General features: G+C 44.8%; 1 protein-coding gene across 4 annotated transcripts in view; it reads right to left on the bottom strand.

The window, feature by feature from the left end:
- Positions 1-21235, bottom strand: part of LOC309559025 (ankyrin repeat and fibronectin type-III domain-containing protein 1-like) — a 722127-nt gene that overhangs the window by 46391 nt on the left and 654501 nt on the right. For all 4 annotated transcript variants that reach the window (XM_082262137.1, XM_082262136.1, XM_082262139.1 and 1 more), the window contains 2 exons: positions 19657-19872; positions 11662-11828 (listed from right to left, as the gene is read on the bottom strand). In XM_082262137.1, the coding sequence (XP_082118263.1) occupies positions 11662-11828; positions 19657-19872 (383 nt within the window). The remainder of the gene's footprint in view (positions 1-11661; positions 11829-19656; positions 19873-21235) is intronic.

Below are 21235 nucleotides of genomic sequence, written 5' to 3'. Positions count from 1 at the left end.
AAAAAAAAAATAAAAAAAAAATAGCGTAGGGCAGACATGACCAGGTGAGGAGGGGGGGGGGGACAGGGTAGGTAAGGGTTAAAAATGATAGTGGAGCCTGGGGGGGCTCAGTGATTGGTGGAGGCATGTCTGGGTGGGGTTTTATGTTGCAGTTTAGGAGGGGTGGTCTTCAGTTTGGCGGTCAGAAGGAGATCAACGGACACAGAAGAAGGAGCTTTTACCAGAAGAAGAAGGAGGAGGTTTTACCCTTGGCGTGCCATGGCGTTTTTGTTGGCGGGGGAGGTGAACATTTTAGGATAAGGGTATGGTTTGGGACCCATTGTTGGCATGTGTCCCTATGGTGCATTCCACTACATCCACCAATGTTAGTTTAAATGGAATTTAAAATGGTGGCGCTGCGGGGAGTGTGTTGTCTCCGAGCCGGTGTCGCGGCTGGAGGCCTATTGGGGAAAAGGGCCCGCAGTGCAGGATTGGAAATTTTTGGGGGGTGCCTCAACGACCAACAGGCTTAGCGACTGATCTGTTTCTGTTTTAAGGAATGTTTTTCTCCTTTATGTTAATTTAAGTTTAGATGGTTAATAAATAGGCTGCTATGGCCAATTTTACTCCACGTACGGTGTGGTCTCATTCATTGAGGTAAAATGGGAAGGTTGCATGGGGGTGGGGGTGGAGTTTGGCCTTTTATGCAGGGTACAAGGTTGGGGACATCTATTCTACACTGGTCAAGTCGTATCTGGACTATTTAGCAGTGGTGTAGTGCTTCAATTTAAAGTTCATTCATTAAAACGACCTTCACAGAAGTAAGTGTAACCACTCTAAGGGGTTGATTTACTAAAGGCAAATAGACTGTGCTCTTTGCAAATTGCAGTTGCCCTCTGCAAGAGCATTTGCTCTAGAGCTTAGTAAATAAGCAGTCTCTCTGCTGACTTCCATCATCCAATCATGTGCAAGCAAAAATGCAGTTTTTTCTTATTTCCTTGCACATGATTGGGTATTCTTTGCAAAGTGAAGCTTCCCCTCATTTACTAATCTCTGGAGTAACTGCACTTGCACTTTGTAAAGTGAACAATCTATTTGCCTTTAGTACATCAACCCTTAAGTGCCTAAATCTTTCTTGGGAAATGTTAGCGGAAAGAAAGGTTGAATCCAATTGGTTGCCCTGTTGCAATACTGACATTTATTTAGCCCCTCCACCAGGGGCTGACTGGCAACTTTCAGCCCAGGGGGCAAGTACAAATCGGAGGTGCATGGTGCAGCAACTCGGCCCGCCTCCTCTTGACCCCCATTCCAGGCTGAAGCTCTGCTCCAGGTACTCTCTACTCACCGAATACGGTTTCCTGACCAGCAGGAGGCAGTTGGGGGAGCTGGGACAGCTCGGTCGGGCTGCCTGGAAGAGGAGAGTCTCCAGTGGGGCATGGATACCAGTCTCTACAGCATCCATGCTGGGGGGTGGGGGGGCCTGCGCTCTGTCCTTGTCTTCATCCCACACTCAGTAGGTTAGCAGTGCAGACTTTTTACTTCTCTTCACCCCTTCACCAGGAATCCTTTAGGCATGTCTGTGGCAGAAGCGGTGCAGCCTTTTTGCAGGACATCAGAGTGGCCCGGGGGGCAATTGCCCCCCTGCCCCCTGGCCCAGCCCTCCCCTGCCCTCCACCCATTGATATGCATCTCTTCACAAAGACAACCCCCCCCTTCTCATGCTTCTACCTCAACCGGCATAGTATACCTAATTTATCTGGGCATAGAAGAGCATGTAATCTCCTTTTAAGTACTTAGGTCAAACAGTCAATTGATGTCACAGGATGAAAGGGTGAAGTCACCACTTTCTCTAGACTCCGACACTTGTGCCTGCTGCAACAGAGGAATGCACAACAGGGGATCACTGCACAAGTGAGTATGGGTGCTTAACCACTTCTGAACCGGAAGAATTTGCCCCCTTAATGACCAGGCCACGTTTTGCGATTCGGCACTGCGTTACTTTAACGGACAATTGAGCGGTCATACCTAAATAAAAATTGACGTCCTTTTTTTTTCCCCACAAATATAGCTTTCTTTTGGTGGTATTTGATCACATGTGTGATTTTTATTTTTTACGTTATAAACAAAAATAGAGCGAGAATTCTGAAAAAAAAAAAAAAAACAATATTTTTTACCTTCTGCTATACAGTAAACCCCCCTCCATTGCGGGGGTTACGTTCCGGACCCAGCCGCGAAAAGTGAAAATCCGCAAAATAGAAGAACCCTATTAAAATGCATTGTAGGCATGTTTTTTTTACTGTCACTGTACGTGTAGAAGCATTTTAAGGTCTTTAAACACACTTTTAAAACAATAGAAACTCATTTAAACACATAAAAGATACTAAGAGACATAGCAAGAGCTATGAAAAATACAAAAATATTTCATTTTTAATGATTTATATAGTAAAATAACATTACAAAAAAAAAAACGCAATATACCTGGACCGCAAAAACTGAACCGCGATGGAGCGGGAGTTTACTGTATAACATTCCTAAAAAAAATTTAAAAATCAAAATTTTTTAACATTTTAGACAAATTTGTTGTCTGCTACATATTTTTGGTAAAAAAAATCACAATAAGCGTATTTTGATTGGTTTGTGCAAAAGTTATTCCGTCTACTAACTATGGGAAAGATTTGTCATTTTTATTGTTTTTTTTTTTACTAGTAATGGCAGCGATCTGCAATTTTTAGCGGGACTGCGACATTGCGGCAGACAGATCGGACCCCTAACTCAAATTTTGGCACTTTTGGGGGGACCAGTGACATTACTACCGTAATCAGTGCTAAAAATATGCACTGTTACTGTAATAATGCCATTGGCAGGGAAGGGGTTAACCCAGGGGGCGATCAAAGGGTTAAATGTGTACCTAGGGGCGTGTTTCTAACTGTATGGGGGCGGGGCTGGTGAAATGATCACAGAGACCTGTGATCCTATATAGAAGGATCACAGGCACTCTGTGATCATTCCAGAGAGAAGAATGGTCAGCTGTGTTTAAAACAGCCGACCGTCCTCCTCTCTCAGCGGGCAGCGTTCACGCGTGCCAGGCGGCAATTGGAGCCGCCTGCCCCGTGCATCAGAGTCCCCGCTGCTGAGTGGAGGCGGGAGCACACTGCCGGCAGCACGCGCTTGCCCCCTAGCTGCAGGCGCCTGACCAAAGTATACCTACGGCGGTTCGCCGTAGGTATGGGCGGTCCAAAAGCGGTTAAGGAAGGGGGAGCCTTTTCACAGTCATTGTCACTTCTGGCTTTAGAGAAGCACGTGACCTCCTCCACAGTACTCAGGTCAAGCAATCAATTGCTGTCACATGATGAGGGGGTGACGTCACCACTTTCTCTAGTCTCTGACACTTGTGCCTGCTGGAAAAGGAAGAGGGGATCACTGCAGAGATGAGTATCAATACATCAGGAAGGAGGGTGCCTTTTCAAAGACACTGTCACTCAGGCAGCGCAGTGGCTAAGTAGTTAGCACTTGTGCCTGGCAGCACAAGAGTCATCAGTTTGAATCCCAGCCACAGCACTACCTCTCTGGAGTTTGCATGTTCTCCCAGTACCTATGTGGGTTTCCTCCCAAACTCCAAAGACATGGTGGTAGGTGAATTGGCTCCTGTCTAAGTTGGCCCTAATATGTGTTTGAATGAATGTGGGTTAGGGACCTTAGATTGTAAGCTCCTTAGGGGCAGATGTGAATGTACACTATATGTAAAGTTCAGCATAAATTGTTGGTGCTATATAAGTACCTGTAATCATAATCATTTGAAAAAAAGACACTGTCACTTTTCTCTACATGGGCAAAGTGATGGTGTCTCTCTTTAAAGCGATCCTTTCCTAGAGACACATGATGGCTACCATTACCAATTCCCTTCTGAAGATGCTGCTAGTTGTCTGGTAGTGATGTCACGAACATAAAATTCGCTGTTCGCGAACGGCGAACGCGAACATCGGCGAATGTTCGCGAACCGGCGAACATTGCGAACCGCCATAGACTTTAATAGGCAGGCGAATTTTAAAACCCACAGGGACTCTTTCTGGCCACAATAGTAATGGAAAAGTTGTTTCAAGGGGACAAACACCTGGACTGTGGCATGCCGGAGAGGGATCACACAAAAAAAAGTTCTTAAAAATTGTAATTTTTTGATAGAGAGCCAATTATTGGAAAAATTAAAAAAAAATAAAAATAAAAAAATTCTTTGGATTTAGCATCTGGTGGGTCTAAAAAGTGTACCTGTGAAGTTTCAGCTCTGTAGCATGTCCGGAACCAGAAAAAAATACGAATTAGGGTTAGGGCTAGGGTTAGGGCTAGGGTTAGGGTTAGGTTTATTTTTATGGCTAGGCTTAGAGGGTTAGGGTTAAGGTTAGAGGGTTAGGGTTATGGTTAGAGGGTTAGGGTTAGGTTTAGTGTTAGGGGCTAGGGTTAGGGTTACGGTGAGATACTTAGGGTTAGAGTTAGTAGCCCTACCCCTACCGCTCTAACTCTAACCCTAAGCACTAAAAATAACCCTAACCCTAGCCCTAACCCTAACCCTAGCCCTAACCCTGATTCTATTTTTTTTTCTGGTTCTGGACATGCTACAGAGCTGAAACTTCACAGGTACACTTTTTAGACCCCCCAGACAATAAATCCAAAGAAATTTTTTTTTTGTTAAGTTTTTTTTTTTTTTTTCAATAATTGGCTCTCTATCAAAAATGACAATTTTTAAGAACTTTTTTGTGTGATTGAGTATCTGGTGGGTCTAAAAAGTGTACCTGTGAAGTTTCAGCTCTGTAGCATGTCCGGAACCAGAAAAAAATACGAATTAGGGTTAGGGCTAGGGTTAGGGTTAGGGCTAGGGTTAGGGTTAGGGTTAGGGCTAGGGTTAGGGTTATTTTTATGGCTAGGCTTAGAGGGTTAGGGTTAAGGTTAGAGGGTTAGGGTTATGGTTAGAGGGTTAGGGTTAGGTTTAGTGTTAGGGGCTAGGGTTAGGGTTACGGTGAGATACTTAGGGTTAGAGTTAGTAGCCCTACCCCTACCCCTCTAACTCTAACCCTAAGCACTAAAAATAACCCTAACCTTAGCCCTGACCCTAACCCTAGCCCTAACCCTAGCCCTAACCCTAGCCCTAACCCTGATTCTATTTTTTTTCTGGTTCTGGACATGCTACAGAGCTGAAACTTCACAGGTACACTTTTTAGACCCCCCAGACAATAAATCCAAAGAAATTTTTTTTTTTGTTAAGTTTTTTTTTTTTTTTTTCCAATAATTGGCTCTCTATCAAAAATGACAATTTTTAAGAACTTTTTTGTGTGATTGAGTATCTGGTGGGTCTAAAAAGTGTACCTGTGAAGTTTCAGCTCTGTAGCATGTCCGGAACCAGAAAAAAATACGAATTAGGGTTAGGGCTAGGGTTAGGGTTAGGGCTAGGGTTAGGGTTATTTTTATGGCTAGGCTTAGAGGGTTAGGGTTAAGGTTAGAGGGTTAGGGTTATGGTTAGAGGGTTAGGGTTAGGTTTAGTGTTAGGGGCTAGGGTTAGGGTTACGGTGAGATACTTAGGGTTAGAGTTAGTAGCCCTACCCCTACCCCTCTAACTCTAACCCTAAGCACTAAAAATAACCCTAACCTTAGCCCTGACCCTAACCCTAGCCCTAACCTTGATTCTATTTTTTTTCTGGTTCTGGACATGCTACAGAGCTGAAACTTCACAGGTACACTTTTTAGACCCCCCAGACAATAAATCCAAAGAAATTTTTTTTTTTGTTAAGTTTTTTTTTTTTTTTTCCAATAATTGGCTCTCTATCAAAAATGACAATTTTTAAGAACTTTTTTTGTGTGATTTAGTGTCTAGGGGGTCTAAAAAGTGTACCTGTGAAGTTTCAGCTCTGTAGCATGTCCAGAACCAGAAAAAAAGATAATTTTTCAGTAGAGCAGGGATGGTGGGAACCCCTTTTACACCTATATGATCTTTTTTTCCTGGTTCTGGACATGCTGCAGAGCTGAAACTTCACAGGTACACCTTTTAGACCCCCCAAACAATAAATCCAAAGAAATTTTTTTTTAAGTTTTTTTTTTTTTTCCAATAATTGTCTCTCTATCAAAAATGACAATTTTTAAGAACTTCTTTTGTGTGATTTAGTGTCTAGGGGTCTAAAAAGTGTACCTGTGAAGTTTCAGCTCTGTAGCATGTCCAGAACCAGAAAAAAAAGATAATTTTTCAGTAGAGCAGGGATGGTGGGAACCCCTTTTACACCTATATGATCTTTTTTTTCTGGTTCTGGACATGCTACATATATATATATATATATATATATATATATATATATATATATATATATATATATATATTAAAAAAATACTCAAATACCAGCCCTCAAAGGGGCTTTTGGGGACAATATATATATATCACAGAACAAAAAAAATTACACAAATACCAGCCCTCAAAAGGGATTTTGGGGACAATATATATATATATATATATATATATATCACAGCACAAAAAAAATTACACAAATACCAGCCCTCAAAATGGCTTTTGGGGACAATAGATATATATATATATATATATATATATATATATATATATATATCACAGAACAAAAAAAAATTACACAAATACCAGCCCAAGGGCTTTTGGGGACAATAGATATATATATATATATATATATATATATATATATCCAAAAAAACCCTCAAATACCAGCCCTAGGAAGGGCTTTTTGGGGTGCTGTCCTTACAGCAGGAGTGTACCAAGAACACTGGCTAACAAGACCGGGAACTGTCCCCAGCTATAACAGCAGCAGCAGCACCAGCACTTTCCCTGCTCTCAGTAACACAGAAATGATCTAAAATGGATGCTGCCCTTGCTTATTTATAGGAGGTGGGAGGGTGTGGGAGGGAGGTATGCTGATTGGCCTGGAAAGTGTCTGCTGACTGTGATGTTCAGGGTCAAAGTTTGCCTCAATGATGATGTATAGGAGGCGGACCGAACATCGCATATGTTCGCCCGCAGCGGCGAACGCGAACGTTCGAAGTTCGCCGGGAACCGTTCGCCGGCGAACCGTTCGGTACATCTCTATTGTCTGGCTAGAACACTGACCAACTGGGTCAAATAAGAGGCACTGACCTGAAACATGTATGCATATAAGTAAACTTAAGTGTTAAAGTGTTTCTAAACCCCCAGTAAAATCAGTCTGTATATGCAGTAAAGCATGCTTGTTATACTCATTGTGGGACCTATGGGGTTAATCCTCTGCATTGTGTAAAAAGGCTGTTTGATCCTGTCGTCTCTGATCCTCCTCCTCTTCCACAGTCCCCCATCCATCTCCTGATAGATTAGAGCCTTGGGGGGAGGGGGGGCACTCTGCACATGCTCAGTTTGGTGTGTATTGCTAGAGAGATTTTTTTTTTTTATTGGGAGAGTGCGTGTAGGGCCAATCAGCACTGTCCAGACAGAGGGTCAGGGGACCTGCAGCCTCATAGGACAAACTTTAACCAGAGACTGATAGAAGTCACAAGACTGCTATATACTGCTGATGAGAAAAGGTATTTAGCAGTTTATATTTACTAAAAATAATTGCATTTCCATGTTCTGTGGGAGACGCGATATAGTGAAGACAGGGTCCAAGGTTTAGTAGCACTTTGAGTCAGAGGCGTATCTAGAACCTTCAGGGCCCCGGTGCAAGAAACCATGAAGGGCCCCCGGACCCCTGGCCCCCCTTCCCTTCAAGCCTGGGGCTCTTCCCACTGATCCTGGGGTCCTTTACTCTCGTTGTGCGGCCCTTCATTATGGTCCTGCAGCAGGACCCTTTCACAAGCCCTGCCATCTTGGGGCCTCCCCACTGTGGTGGAATGCCAGGGCCCGGTGTCAAGTGTGACCTTTGCGATCCTGGATGTTCACCCACTGGTGTCAGTAGTTTTTATTTTTTGGTATTTTAATTGTAATATTTTTAATCATTTTATTTTATTTTTTTTACAATGTCACTGACTATGACTCTGTCCATTCAGAAAAGGAAGGAGCTGGTAAATTACATATTTACCGACCCCTTCCTAGTTCTCTATTGTGACACATCCCTTGCAGCAGCTGGCAGGAGAGGGAAGGGAGCACAGTGAGGGGGCAGTACAGTAGGGGGGGCAGGGGAGCACACAGGGGCCCAGAGACAGCAGAACACAAGTGAACTGGATAGGAGGAGAGGCGGGGGCAGCATACAAAGGAACCAATCTCCTCCATCTTTGTCCTGCAGCTACAGGAGGAAAAAGGAGGACAGTGATTTCTCTACATGCTGCCCCCGCTGCCCCTCCTATCCAGGTGTACAGGGGAGCCACACGGGACCATGGGGCCCGGTTGCAATTGCAACCTCTGCAACCCCTGTAGTTACGCCCCTGCTTTGAGTCAGACATCCTTATTTGCATGTTTGTTCAAGGTAAGGGGCATAAAATATTGAAGTAAGCTATTAGAAAAAAATTTGCTAATTCCTTTTCTCCTCTATTTTAACTATTTTCTTTTTCAAATATATTTTCCGTAATATAGTGGAATTTTTCAAATCAAGCCTTTGACCTTTACTTCTTTTGCATCACTTTCGACTTTTTGGTTTCCGTCAAAATAGAATCTGGGGCTTTGGCACTTCGGCAGCTGGGAAACCAGAATGGATGTATAGAACAGTTAAGACCACTTACTATGTTTACTTGGGGAGAAAAATGAACATGCTCGAGTTAAACTTAACAAGGCTCTACTGTAACAGTAAGAAAAGCTTTTATCTGTTTCAGAGAAGACACAAGCATCCCTCAAAGTAACCATAACTGTTTGCGGCTTACCACTTGCTCTCTAAAGTTTACAATGAATCTTCGAATCGCTGTTTACATACGTACACCACACACAGGAAGCAGGAATATAACTCCAATAATTTCGAGCTAAATATTTTGAAAGTTACTGAAATGTTAGGACACTTCTCTTATTGTTGGCTCTGCTGCATGGTCTCTGTATAAAAGACTGAGCTGCCATGATATTTCTGATGCACAAATATTTCTTTAAAGAATGTGTACCTTACCCACTTCCCTGGAGTCTCGCAGGCGCTTTTACAATGTGCGAATATACCCTGTGATCCTCTGATACGTAGGTACACAGTACATGTGCGAATCTACATGCAGTGCAGAAGACGTTGTGCTACGTTATTGAACCTGGGCTGTGCGTGGGATGCATTGCGTGAGGTTTGCACTAAGGTGTAATTGTGGTCTACAGCTGAAAATGGAACCATTTGCACAGGGATAAAAAACGACAAATGTATTATGGCAGTCATTGTTCAGTTACATCTGCTAAATATTCCGCTGTACATGTGATTGGTGTTCAACACTCATTGCATTCAGGGAAAAGTGACAGTGTCTGCAGATAGTCCACCCCGTCTCCCTGGCAGTAATACTTATTAAGCTACGCACGGCTGCTGTTAGAAATCACGGGCCCTGTAAAGCCTTACTGGTAGGGCCCCCCTCGCATGGGGCGTAACTACAGGGGTTGCAATTGCAACCGGGCCCCATGCTCCAGGGGACCTGTGCGGCTCCCCTGTACACCTGGATTAGAGGGGCGATGGGGGCTGCATGTAGAGAAATCACTGTCCTTCTTTTTTTTGGCTGCAGGAGGTAAATGGAGCAGATTGGTTCCTCTGTATGCTTTACCAGCTCCTTCCTTTTCTGAATGGACAGAGTCATAGTCAGTGACATTTTAAAAAATAAAAATAAAATGATAAAAAATTATACAATTAAAATACCAACACCATGTTCAGTACCAGATTTGTGTAAAAAATTGTCTTTATTTTTCAAAACTTTATATGTACAAAATATCGGCTCATATCAGCTGATACCAATATGCAATGGCCAAAATATCGGTATCGGTATCAGCCCTGAAAAAACTATATCGGTCTATCCCTAATAAATATATATATATATTACCAAAAGTATTTGGAAACCTTCCTTTACATGCACATGAACTTTAATAGCATCCCAGTCTTAGTCCGTAGGGTTCAGTATTGAGTTGGCCCACCCTTTGCAGCTATAACAGCTTCAACTCTTCTGGGAAGGCTGTCCTCAGGGTTTAGGAGTGTGTCTTTGGGGATGTTTGACCATTCTTCCAGAAGCACATTTGTGAGGTCAGGCATTGATGTTGGCAGGAAGGTCTGGCTCGCGGTCTCCGCACTAATTAATTCCAAAGGTGTTCTATTGGGTTGAGGTCAGGACTCTGTGCAGGCCAGTCAAGTTCCTCCACCCCAAACTCGCTCATCCATGTCTTTATGGACCGTGCTTTGTGCTTTGTCCATAGCTGCAAAGGGTGGATCAACTCAGAGGTTCAGAAGACTATTTAAAGAGTTTTAATTGTGTATTCAATCTTTGGGCGTTTTTTCTTTCAGCCAATGGACAACACTAGAGGGCAGAGACCAGTTCTTACAGGCTAAAAAAACGCACGAAAATGCTTGATGCATGCATTTTCAGGTTTTCCTTAAGGTCAAAAATGCCCAATTCTGTCTCAAATGTAGCTTATGTAACATTAGCAGCATCAGCCTCCAGCTACAGGCATCTGAGCACTTATATGTGAACAACCGCCATGGAAATACATTGGATTTTGAATGTTCAGGGTTTTGAAGTTTTGAACCTCGAACTATAAAACATTCATGTCAATAGAGCCTTAAAAAAGTCAGTTATAAAATGACAGCAATGCTTTGTACTGTACTCTACTATCTAGATGTCAGCCAATTAAAAGTGTGTAGTAACGATTTAGGGCTCTTTCACACAGGCGGTCCGATCAGATCCCCCTGTCAGTTTTTTAGGTGGATCTGATCGGATGCCCATTCAGCCCTATGGAGCAGCGGATGTCAGCGGTGACATGTCCGCTGACACCCGCTGCCATCCGCATCCGATCCTGTCCGTGAAATCCGGACGGATGGAAACCCTATTTTCCCTCCGTCCTGGGGATCGGATCGGATCGGATGAGAGCGGACAGGCGGTCCGCTCTCATCCGATCTCCCATAGAGAGCAGCGGGGGCTGTGACACCTCCCTCTCCGCACTGCAAGCGGAGACAGAGCTGTCATCCGCCGGCTCAGCGGGGATCGGCGGATCGATCCCCGCTGAGCAGCACGGATCCGCCTATGGAGGCGGACCGTGTGAAAGAGCCCTTAGAGGTGTTGCTGTAACCTGAACAATGTGATAACTATTTCTGGATTGTCGAGCATATATGCAAAGTGTGTATTTTTTTTTTTCAACAATTTTTTTAATGCATTTTATTGGTTGAACATGTTATGCATAACAAGATATATGCTCAGTGAGCAATCAAATAGAGGTAAGAACATTTAGACAAAAGACAGTGTAGTGAAGTATTCTTGCCATTCTTTTAGGTAATATATTTAAATACAAACACCATTAGGCCATATTTGTATAAGTGTCTGCAATAACCACTGTCTGTGCTGCCCCATAGCAATTTATTAGCTTCCAACCTGCACTGGAAACCAGCAGCTGTGCAATGAGAGGGAGAATCTAGCACCAGGTCAGTAGAGACAGTTCTTATTTCAGGCACATGGTTAACCAGGCCCAGTGGGATGCAGATCAGGTTCCAGAGTAAGGCCTTTGTTCCATGCAAGGTAATGATCCCTTGCTGAATAATACTAGATCTGTGTTTGAATAGAACTCACCTGGATACGTTTGAATTGGCTCGAATTTTGACATTACAGAGGATGTTGGGTAATCGTTCAGGAACCAACACTCGGATCTGGTCTACCGCACTGCACAGCTTCAGATATCCCAGATAGAGGCCAGGAGGCAAAGCTTGGCTGCTTCTTCTGTGGTAAGCCAGTTTCTCCTGGAATGTACAAAAACATACTCCTGTATAGTGTAGAAACCATGGAACAGAAAGAACCACTCAGCCCCTCAGTTCTCAGCCCCGGCTACACTACATGACATGAAGAAAACCTTTCTCTGAAGCACATAGGGACACCCATTGCTTGTCATCTTCTGAAGATGCTAGCTGCCTGGCTAGTACACTGACCAATGGTTTAATTAAGATGTGAGTTACCAACATGGTAAAATCAGATATTCTGATCTGTTTGTTCCAGGTAAGGGACATGTATTATAAAAGAAAGAGGGTAAACATAAGAGACAGGAAACTAGAATGTGCCGAGGTACCAATGGCCCTTTCCATGTCTCTCTCAGTAAAGTTTTCCTTTAAGGCCCTGTGTAAACATGTGAATGGGGCCATTTGCGATTTATCCATGGGGGATCCATGCGATTACATGCGGGCAGGAAGCCCTATTGAAAGCAATGGGAACCTGAAAGTGCCCACAGCTCTTCATGGCCATTCAAAGATAGTCTATGTCCAGGGCCAATTATCCGAAGATGATCACTCCATAAGCAATTCCATTCATATGGTTACATAGTTACATAGTTAATGAGGTTGAAAAAAGACATCAGTCCATCCAGTTCAATCTATGATGTGTGTGTGTTTGCTGTTAACCGTACATTGTATACCCCTTTATGTTGTGGTCTTTAAGGTGCCCATCTAATAGTTTTTTGAAACTATCGATGCTCCCTGCTGATACGACTGCTTGTGGAAGAGAATTCCACATCCTTACTGCTCTGACAGTAAAGAACCCCTTACGCGTCTTATTGTATTCCCTATCTCTGAAAAGTTTGTTCCTTATGCTAGGGTCATCACCAGTACAGTATTTGTACATTGATATCATATCCCCCCTCAATCGTCTCTTCTCCAGAGAGAATAAGTTCAGTGCTTGTAGTCTTTCCTCATAGCTGATGTCCTCCATTCCCCTAATTATTTTTGTTGCCCTTCTCTGGACTCTCTCCAGTTGCAGCACATCCTTTCGGAGGACCGGTGCCCAGAACTGGACGGAATACTCCAGATGTGGCCGGACCAGAGTCTTGTAGAGTGGGAGAATAATCTCTTTATTTCTGGAGTGAATCCCCTTTTTATACATCCCAGTATTTTGTTGGCTTTGCTTGCAGCGGCTTGGCATTGCATGCCACTGCCAAGCCTGTTGTCCACTAGTTCCCCCAGGTCCTTTTCCATCTTAGATTCACCCAGAGATTCTATGGTAACAAATAGCTGTGGGCACTGTCAGGTTCCCATTGCTTTCAATAGGGCTTGCCACCCAAACATAATTGCATGGATCCCATGGGTAATCGCAAAGTGTGAATAAGGCCTAAGAGTACACCCCAATCCACTATCCTACAGCTGAAGGTGACACAGCTTCAAGTGAAGTTCATGTATAAGATGTATTAATGGTCTTACATGGAAATGTCTGTTTCATATATAATAAATTAAGTCATTTTTTTAAAATAGCAATATGAATTTATCTGAAGATCATGGGTACTATTAATTAGGCTGCTCATAACGTGCTAAAAAAAGTGGGGCTCCTGATTTGTAAGAATTACTCCACAACACTTGTACCCACAAGTGTTAATAAGTGTTACTCCACAACACTTATTATAAATATCTAATTCCATTTTCAGTACGGCTCTCAGCACCAGACAGATATGTTATTAGCAGCCATTGTCACAGGAAAGTTGCTGCAGAATTGTATATTTTTATAAAAAGCAACTTAGGTCAGCCCTAGATGAACCGAATCTCAGCAGGTTCAGCAGGAATCAGCCGAGATTCGATCCATCTATGGGCAGGCTGGTTTTACTGAATGTTGATCCATCAATCAACTTTAGTATAACCAGCCTGTCGGATTTTTTATATGTGCTCATTGCCTGTGGCTATAGCCGTCAGCAGTGACCAGCAGTGACCATTTTATTGGCCAGGAAGGCTCCCCACCGGCAAAAGACAATAGCACTGCGGGAGGGATCCCCCCCATCAACACTGACTGTGTGGATGGAGGAATCAAGTCGTTTTTTTTTACCTTTCATCCATTCATTTCAACTCTAGATTCTTGACCCAAAAAGGGCAGGCAGAGGGAGAAGGACTAGAATTGCCTGCCTGATGATGACAAATGTGATGAAACACGATGCACTGACTGCACATACACAGCACTATCACGGGCCATTTTGAGTCTGGTGACCCAAGCCTTTCCTCTTTTTACATTCTTTTTTCTAGAAAGTTGTTGGGGGGGGGGGGGGCTTGGATGAATATTAGGGGTCTAAACAGACCCCTGACGAGTAAACACAGTTTACTATGCTCAGTTATTAATGGACACAGGAGCGATCTGTACCGATCCCTCACTGTATCCAATGCACTGTGTCTATCCCTCCAGCAGCAAAATCCAGTAGGGGGAGAGGGGGAGGAACTGGCTTTCAGCTGCTAGAGGGATAGACACAGACATGGGCGTCCACAAGGGGGCAAGTGCCCCCCCCCTGGAATCTCAACTTCCCCTTTAAAGTGGTTGTTAAGCCACTTTATACCATCCTGCCTGGTCTGTTTAATAATCCTCTGTGCCCGTGCCCCTGTGTCTGTGTTTGAAAAAAATTAGCCGTTGTTTACCAGTTTTCAGAGCACCCATCACTGCTCACGTGACCCTCTGGCTCTCTCCTCTCCCCGTCTGACAGCTGTCTGCAGCGGGTGGGGCTGAGGATTCCCCACTGACGTCAGTAGGGAGGGGAGGAGGAGAGGCTCAGAGGAGAAGAGAGGCAGCGAGTCACGTGAGCTGCGAACGGCACTCTGAAAACTAGTAAAGAACGACTTATTTTTACAAAACACATACACAGGGGCACACAGGATTATTAAACAGACTGTAGACAGGATATGAAACTTTAAATGAAACTACTGTATAGCAGCAGGAGGGGAGGGGGCGGGCACTAACACAGAAGCAGACAGGCAGGGAGGGAGGGGGGATAGAGGACAGAGGATGACAAGAGGGCTGTGGATGACGGAGACATGTAGACTGACCACGGTGTCAGGGCTCAGCAGCCATGGTATACTGTGGTCAGTTTACAGAGGGAAGAACACAGCCAGGCAGGATCAGCAAGTATTTTAGTTGAAAGGAGGGGCCAAATTACACAGCACAAGCACTGTGCTGTATACCATGCTTTATGGTAACAAGATCAATTTTTTTTTTTTAGGTTAACAAACCCTTCAAAAATAAAAACTGCCGTTTCTCCTTTAAAAATAAATACTCGCAAGTCGCGGCTCACACGGTGACTGATGTCGCCTTCATGACATTGTCGAAAAGAGGCGGAGTATGGGTGACCTTAAAATGATGCCCCCCACTGAAAAAAGGTCTGCGGATGCCCATGGACACAGACACAGTGCATCGTCCTGTAATTGTCCTCCCGTCCTGCCGTACTTATCCCCCCTGCTGTCCAGGCCCCCCTGTGTGCCCGGGCTCTCTACAGGAGGCCCAGTGGTGCCTAGGTACTCCTGAAAAGAGCTGTCTGTTCACAAAGGCACCACACATCCCATACATAAAGAGGTTAATGTACAGAATTGCCTGTTTATTAATTTATGCTGGGTCTATAAATATCCTGTGTTACCTTTTTCTTACTTAAATAGTCCCTGTTGCCAAACAATTTATTCAACAAAAATTCTTCCCATAAGATTATATATGCATATAACATATTTTACACATGTTATTTATCTGTAAAAGCCAATATTCAAAAGACCTGAGGTCGCTGTTAGGTGCCATTATCTTAAATGTGATGTCAGCAGCCCCGACAGGCTCATGACTGTCACTCAAGTAACACTCTATAGCACATGGGTCAAACACAAGGCCCACAATCCGAATCCGGCCCACCAGGCCATTTCATGTGGCCCTCCCGCCTCTCCTGCATCTGCGGCACCCCCTCGTCTCTGCCCCCACTGCCCTGTCTCAGCAGTTGCAGCAGAAGGGGGGATAAAACTTCTACAGATTCTGCGTTGCTCTGTGCAGCCACAGCACCCCCTCCTCTTCACCTCCTCTGGTCTCAGCATTCAGCAGACTGCGATAGCTGACTCTAGCCCTCCACTGGTCCTCCTCCAGACCCAAACTTTCTGCTTCCCAGCTCTTGTCCAAGCTTATTCCCAGCAGCAGCACAATGTAAGGGACTGCGCTGTGATGTAAGGGAGGGTGGGGGGCTCTTGACGTCTGATGGTGTGGTAGCTCTTGACATCTGATATAAAAAGGGAGGAGTGCTCTGAACATCTAGTCTTACATATACAACTGGCACCTTTGAGAACAACTAAAATGCTGATGCAGCCCATGATAAAACTGAGTTTGACCCCCCTGCTCTATAGTATTCATCTTCGCTCCTCAACCAGCAGCTATATAAACAGTCATGCAGGAAGGGGAGGGGCAGAGGAGCTTGGCCAGCACAGAGAGCAATTAGACACTTCCAGAAGAAGGAAGGAGTAAGACTTGCAAGTAGCTTTGTTAGGGAACTGACTTGCCCGGCGAATTTAAATATGTTGAAAGACATATTGCAAGTGCATAAAAATATAATTTATGTAAACGTAAAACACTGCTAGTAGGCATTGAATGTATACGATTTTTCGATCGTTCGATCTGCAGTTCATTAAGTTGGTGACAGGGTCTCTATAATACACAACCCTTTAACAATTATGTAAAAAGTATCTCTAACATGATAAGATTAGAAATCAGTAGCGCAATGCAAAGTGAAAAGAAGTCTCTATGGATACATAATAAATAAGTCCTTAATAGTATTCCATATATAGTGGGAGTAGCTTGACAGTGGTGTCCCGTGAGCAATAAAGGGAGAAAACAACTCACACTCCGCCACCGATGTGTGTCACCAATCCCATTGAAATGGCCACTCACCACAAGGATTCGCCTTCCACTCTCATGGGAAGGCAAAATCGCATATAAACATTTGATCCTGATCCCCTAGATCAGGACTTCCCAAACTTTTTTGGGCCGAGACCCACTTCTGAATACAGTTATTTTTTGGGACCCACTTGCTTGTAATTGAATATTGTAAAGCGCTACAGAATTTGTTGGCGCTATATAAATGCAAATAATAATACATATTTTAAAGGGATGGGGATGTTAAAATAAAAATATCAATTTACTGCTTTTCAATTTATTATTGAATACACCTGCCAGATGTTCTAAGTGAGGGGTCAGAAAACTGTGGCATGTGTGGCATATAAGCGGAGTTGTAAGTAATCAGCACCCTCATAGATAGTATAAGGCAGGCAGAGGACAGAAATCAACCACCCCAGGACAGTGATCAGCAGGCTATATGGCACTCACCCTCCTTCCTCTCCCAGCAGTCCATAGTGAAGGTGAAGCCCCTGTTTGCCCTCTCTAGGGCCCAGCACACCTCACCCAGAGTCTGCATGATGAGGAGCTCTATGCTGGTCTTGGTGTCCTGGCTCTTCTCCTTCAGATCCTCTACTGGGGTCACAGAAGCTTCCATGAACTCCTGACACAGCCGGGCCACCTGGTCCTCCTACGACACCGAGGCTGCCGTCGCTGCCCGCTGTAGCTGAGAGAATCCCACCGCCAGTCTAGCCACCACCGCTGCTGCCAGCAGGACCGAGGAGCTGGCTCTGCACCCCATGAACATATCCTACATAACAGCCCAAATATGTACTCACTGATGCAAGTATCCTCCTCGTGGGAAATGCAGACCAGCCTCCATAAACTGCGTGGGCGGGGTCCTGAATCCATCGCGATTTGACTGCTCTGGCTCTCTGTAATTTGCGCGGGCTCGCACAGCACAATTTAAGAGGGCCCGCTCTCAGTGATTTCCGGCTCAGCGCAACCCACTCAAATGCAGCTCGCGACCCACCAGTGGGTCCCGACCCACAGTTTGGGAACTCCTGCCCTATATTATCGATATGCACTTTCCTTCTCTATTAGAAACAGGCTGTTTCTAATTATTGGAGCCTGTGCTCCTGAGGTGGAGGTGTACCTTTTTCTTACATACTTGTACTGCATCACTCTGTGGACGTGGAGGAGTGAGGAAAGTGCATATTGATAATCTAGGGGGATCAGGATCCAATGTTTATATGCGACTTTGCCTATACATGAGATTGGATGGCGAATTCTTGTGGTGAGTGGCCATTTCAATTGGATTGGTGACACACGTCGGTGGCGGAGTGTGAGGTGTTTTCTGCCATTATTGCTCCCCGTGACACCACTGTCAAGCTACTCCCACTATATATGTGTGGCACCCTCCTAGGTAGGTGCTAGGAAGAAGCATATGGGTGGCTCTGTCTGCATTTTAGGAGGGCCTGATCATTTAGTTAGGCTGTCATGTGCTTCCAAGGATGTCTGTTGAGTCTGGGGAGTCTCCCCACTGTGTCCAATGAGGGCTCTTATTGGACAGTGGAGGAAACCTGACCAATAGCACACCAGGGCTTGTATCCATCTCAGATAGCAGAATCTGCTGCAAAGAATCCTGGGATAGGGTATAAGTCTGAGGGGAGCACATGACGCAGTGTCTTTTTCAGGAAGCAGAGTCCCAGGAGGAGAGTGACGGCTGTCTCTCCTCCTGTTAGCGCAAGTGAGAGTGTCCTGGGTGGTCGGCCTAGAGGACGAAGGTTGAGCTGAGCTGCAGAGGAGGGATCCAGAGTGCTGTGGACCGAGTGGAGCCGCTGGGCAGAAGTTTCAGGGAAAAACAGTATCGTGAGTACTTGAGACAGCCCAGGGGTCTGCATAGGAAAGGGGACCACTCCAGAAGGTCAAGGGTATCCAGGAGCCAGCTAACCTGTGGATAAGGTGTAGAGAAAGGGGGTGTCAGTGTTTAAGCCCTGAAGATAAGTGAGAGAAAGAGGGTGCCAGGTGGGCCCTAGCAGTGCAGCAGCAGTACAAGTAGCTACCTCAGCAAGGAGTGCTTAAGGGAGCTAAAGAAAGGACTTCTTTATGTGAGAAAGCAGTCCAAGGTCAGTTTGGAGTGAACAGGCACCAAGCCAGCGTTAACCAGCGTTAACCAGCGTTAACCAGCTTCAACCAGCGTTGACCGGCATCTAGCCAGCGTTAAGTCAGCGCCAAGGAGCGTTTTCAGTTGTCCCTAGCAAATTGTGCACAGTTGAGCCAAAGGAGTATCCCACTCATCCCCTTCTCCCATTCAAGTTCTCAATAAATACAAAAAACCCAAAGATACTGGACTGGTCATTGTCTTAGCGCTCACACTTGGAGGAACATGCACAGGGGTACTTTTGTTGCACCCGGTGGCCCAGGGGGAGCCATAGCGTGCAAAACCGCTGGGAATTCTGCTACATATGGAATACTAGGACTTATTTATTATGTATCCATAGAGACTGCTTTTCATTTGCACGATTACTTACTGATTTCTAATCTTATCATGTTAGAGATACTTTTTATGTGGCTTTTACTTAAGGTAGCTGCAACATTCTATTTATTTATTTATTGATCGATTGATTCAATGATATCTATATATACACATTGTATTATATAGGATACATTTAGGTGATTGACTAAGAGCGGGGATTTCTGTGGAGAACATATTCCATTAGTGTTTTTCTACAGTTTTTTGATCTTTAACAATTATGGTGCATATGTAATATTCTGCTTTTTTCATTGACGTTGCCTTAAATGAAGGCCGCTTTGGAGGTGCTGCTGATCTGAACAGATGAGATGGGGATAAGTCAGATGAAACATATGCAGGGACAGGTCATATGGGAGCACAAGAGGCAGCTTACACATTCCTGGAGATAACACACACCTCACTCACTTCCTTCCTCCAACTACTGTAAGCTGAGAAGGTCAACTCACATGCAGTGTCATCAGTAGGACATCCAAAGCGCTGGGCTCCTCCGGTGATGAGACAGACTTCCTGTGAGTCTGCAGTTTAAACACCGGCATCCAGCGTACGTTCTCCAGCGTCTGGCTCAGTTTCACCTCCTTCAGAGTCACAATCACAATGTTTCCTTGCTTGTCTTTAATGGGCTCGAAGAAAACCTGCCCCAAGTCCTGGAATCCTAGGAGGCCCTTTGGAAAAGGAAAGAAGATTGAAGGAGAAGGATGAGAATGGCACAATGGAACTAGAACACTTGATTTGTTTAAAACACAGCAGGAAGGAGATTAACTAAAACTGGTGCACACAGAATCTGATGCAGCAGTGCATAGCCATAACCAATCAGCTTCCAGGTTTTATCCCTGGTTCCCACTGATCCGATGCGGGAAACGCAAAAGATTTTCTGCATTTCCCTGCATCCTATTGCACTGCTTGGCAATCGCGCAGGGTCTATGTGATCTGCTGCAGGTGCCAATGTTAGATTAATGACAACCCCAAACAGATTGCAAAAGAAGTGCGATTGCCAGAATCGCATTGCATGGGTGTGAAGATGCGATTCAGGTGCGGGAAAAAAAAGGGTCCTGCACCATTTTGGTGCAGATGCAATGCGATTTGAGCCATACAAAATGTATGGCTCAAATCGCACCGCACAGACATCGCATGTGATGTGCACAGGAATGCTGTGCAATTCCTGTACAAATCACATGCGGTGTTTTCCACGTAGCAGTGTGAACATAGGCTCATTGTCAAAGTTTAAGGCCCCTTTCACACGGGCTTTCCGATCAGGTCTGCCTGTCAGTTTTTTCGGGCGGACCTGATCGGATGCTCCATGCCCTTTTACGGGGCAGCGCATGTCAGCGGTGACATCTCCGCTGACACCCGCTGCTATCTGATCCTCCACTGCTTTCTATAGCGCGGTGAATGTCCACTGACATCCGATCCGATACTGTCTGCTAAAAACAGACAGATGGGGATCTGGCGGATCAGATCAGATGACAGTCAGATGAAAAGTGAAAGGCGGTCTGTTTCGATGCGAACAGCACATAGAGAACAGCGGGCTGTGTCTGTGTCTGCGCTGCATCAGCGGAGCAGACACGGACCTGTCATCCGCCTGCTCAGCGGGGATCAACGGAGAGATCCCCCGTTGAGCCAGCGGATCCGCTGGCAGAGTCCACCCTGTGTGAAAGGGGCCTAAACCTGACTGCAGATTCAAAATGTTTCCTTTGAAGAACATTCATTGAATCCTCTAATCTTTAGTGGGGTCCAATCAATATTGGTTTTAACTGCATGAGCTTTGACGAGAAAATTCAAAGGAGCAGGATGGTAATTTTTTCTCAAACAAAAAAACTTTCAACAGTATACAGTATGTGGTGTTAAAAAAACCAAACAAAGTACTTTCAAATGACATTTGCCAAGCCATCAAATGTACTGAGAATCTTCATACAAATGTTCGTTCAGGAACAATGTCAGGCTCCTGCAGACACTCAGTACAGCTCTCTGCCTGTACCTCCCATATGGGCAGACAATTACTGAAGTGCAGGAAGAGTAATGAACTAT

The sequence above is a fragment of the Pelophylax lessonae genome (genome assembly GCF_965119305.1).
Source record: "Pelophylax lessonae genome assembly, chromosome: 6".
Taxonomy (NCBI): Eukaryota; Metazoa; Chordata; class Amphibia; order Anura; family Ranidae; genus Pelophylax; species Pelophylax lessonae.
This window is presented reverse-complemented; position numbering and strand designations above follow the sequence as displayed.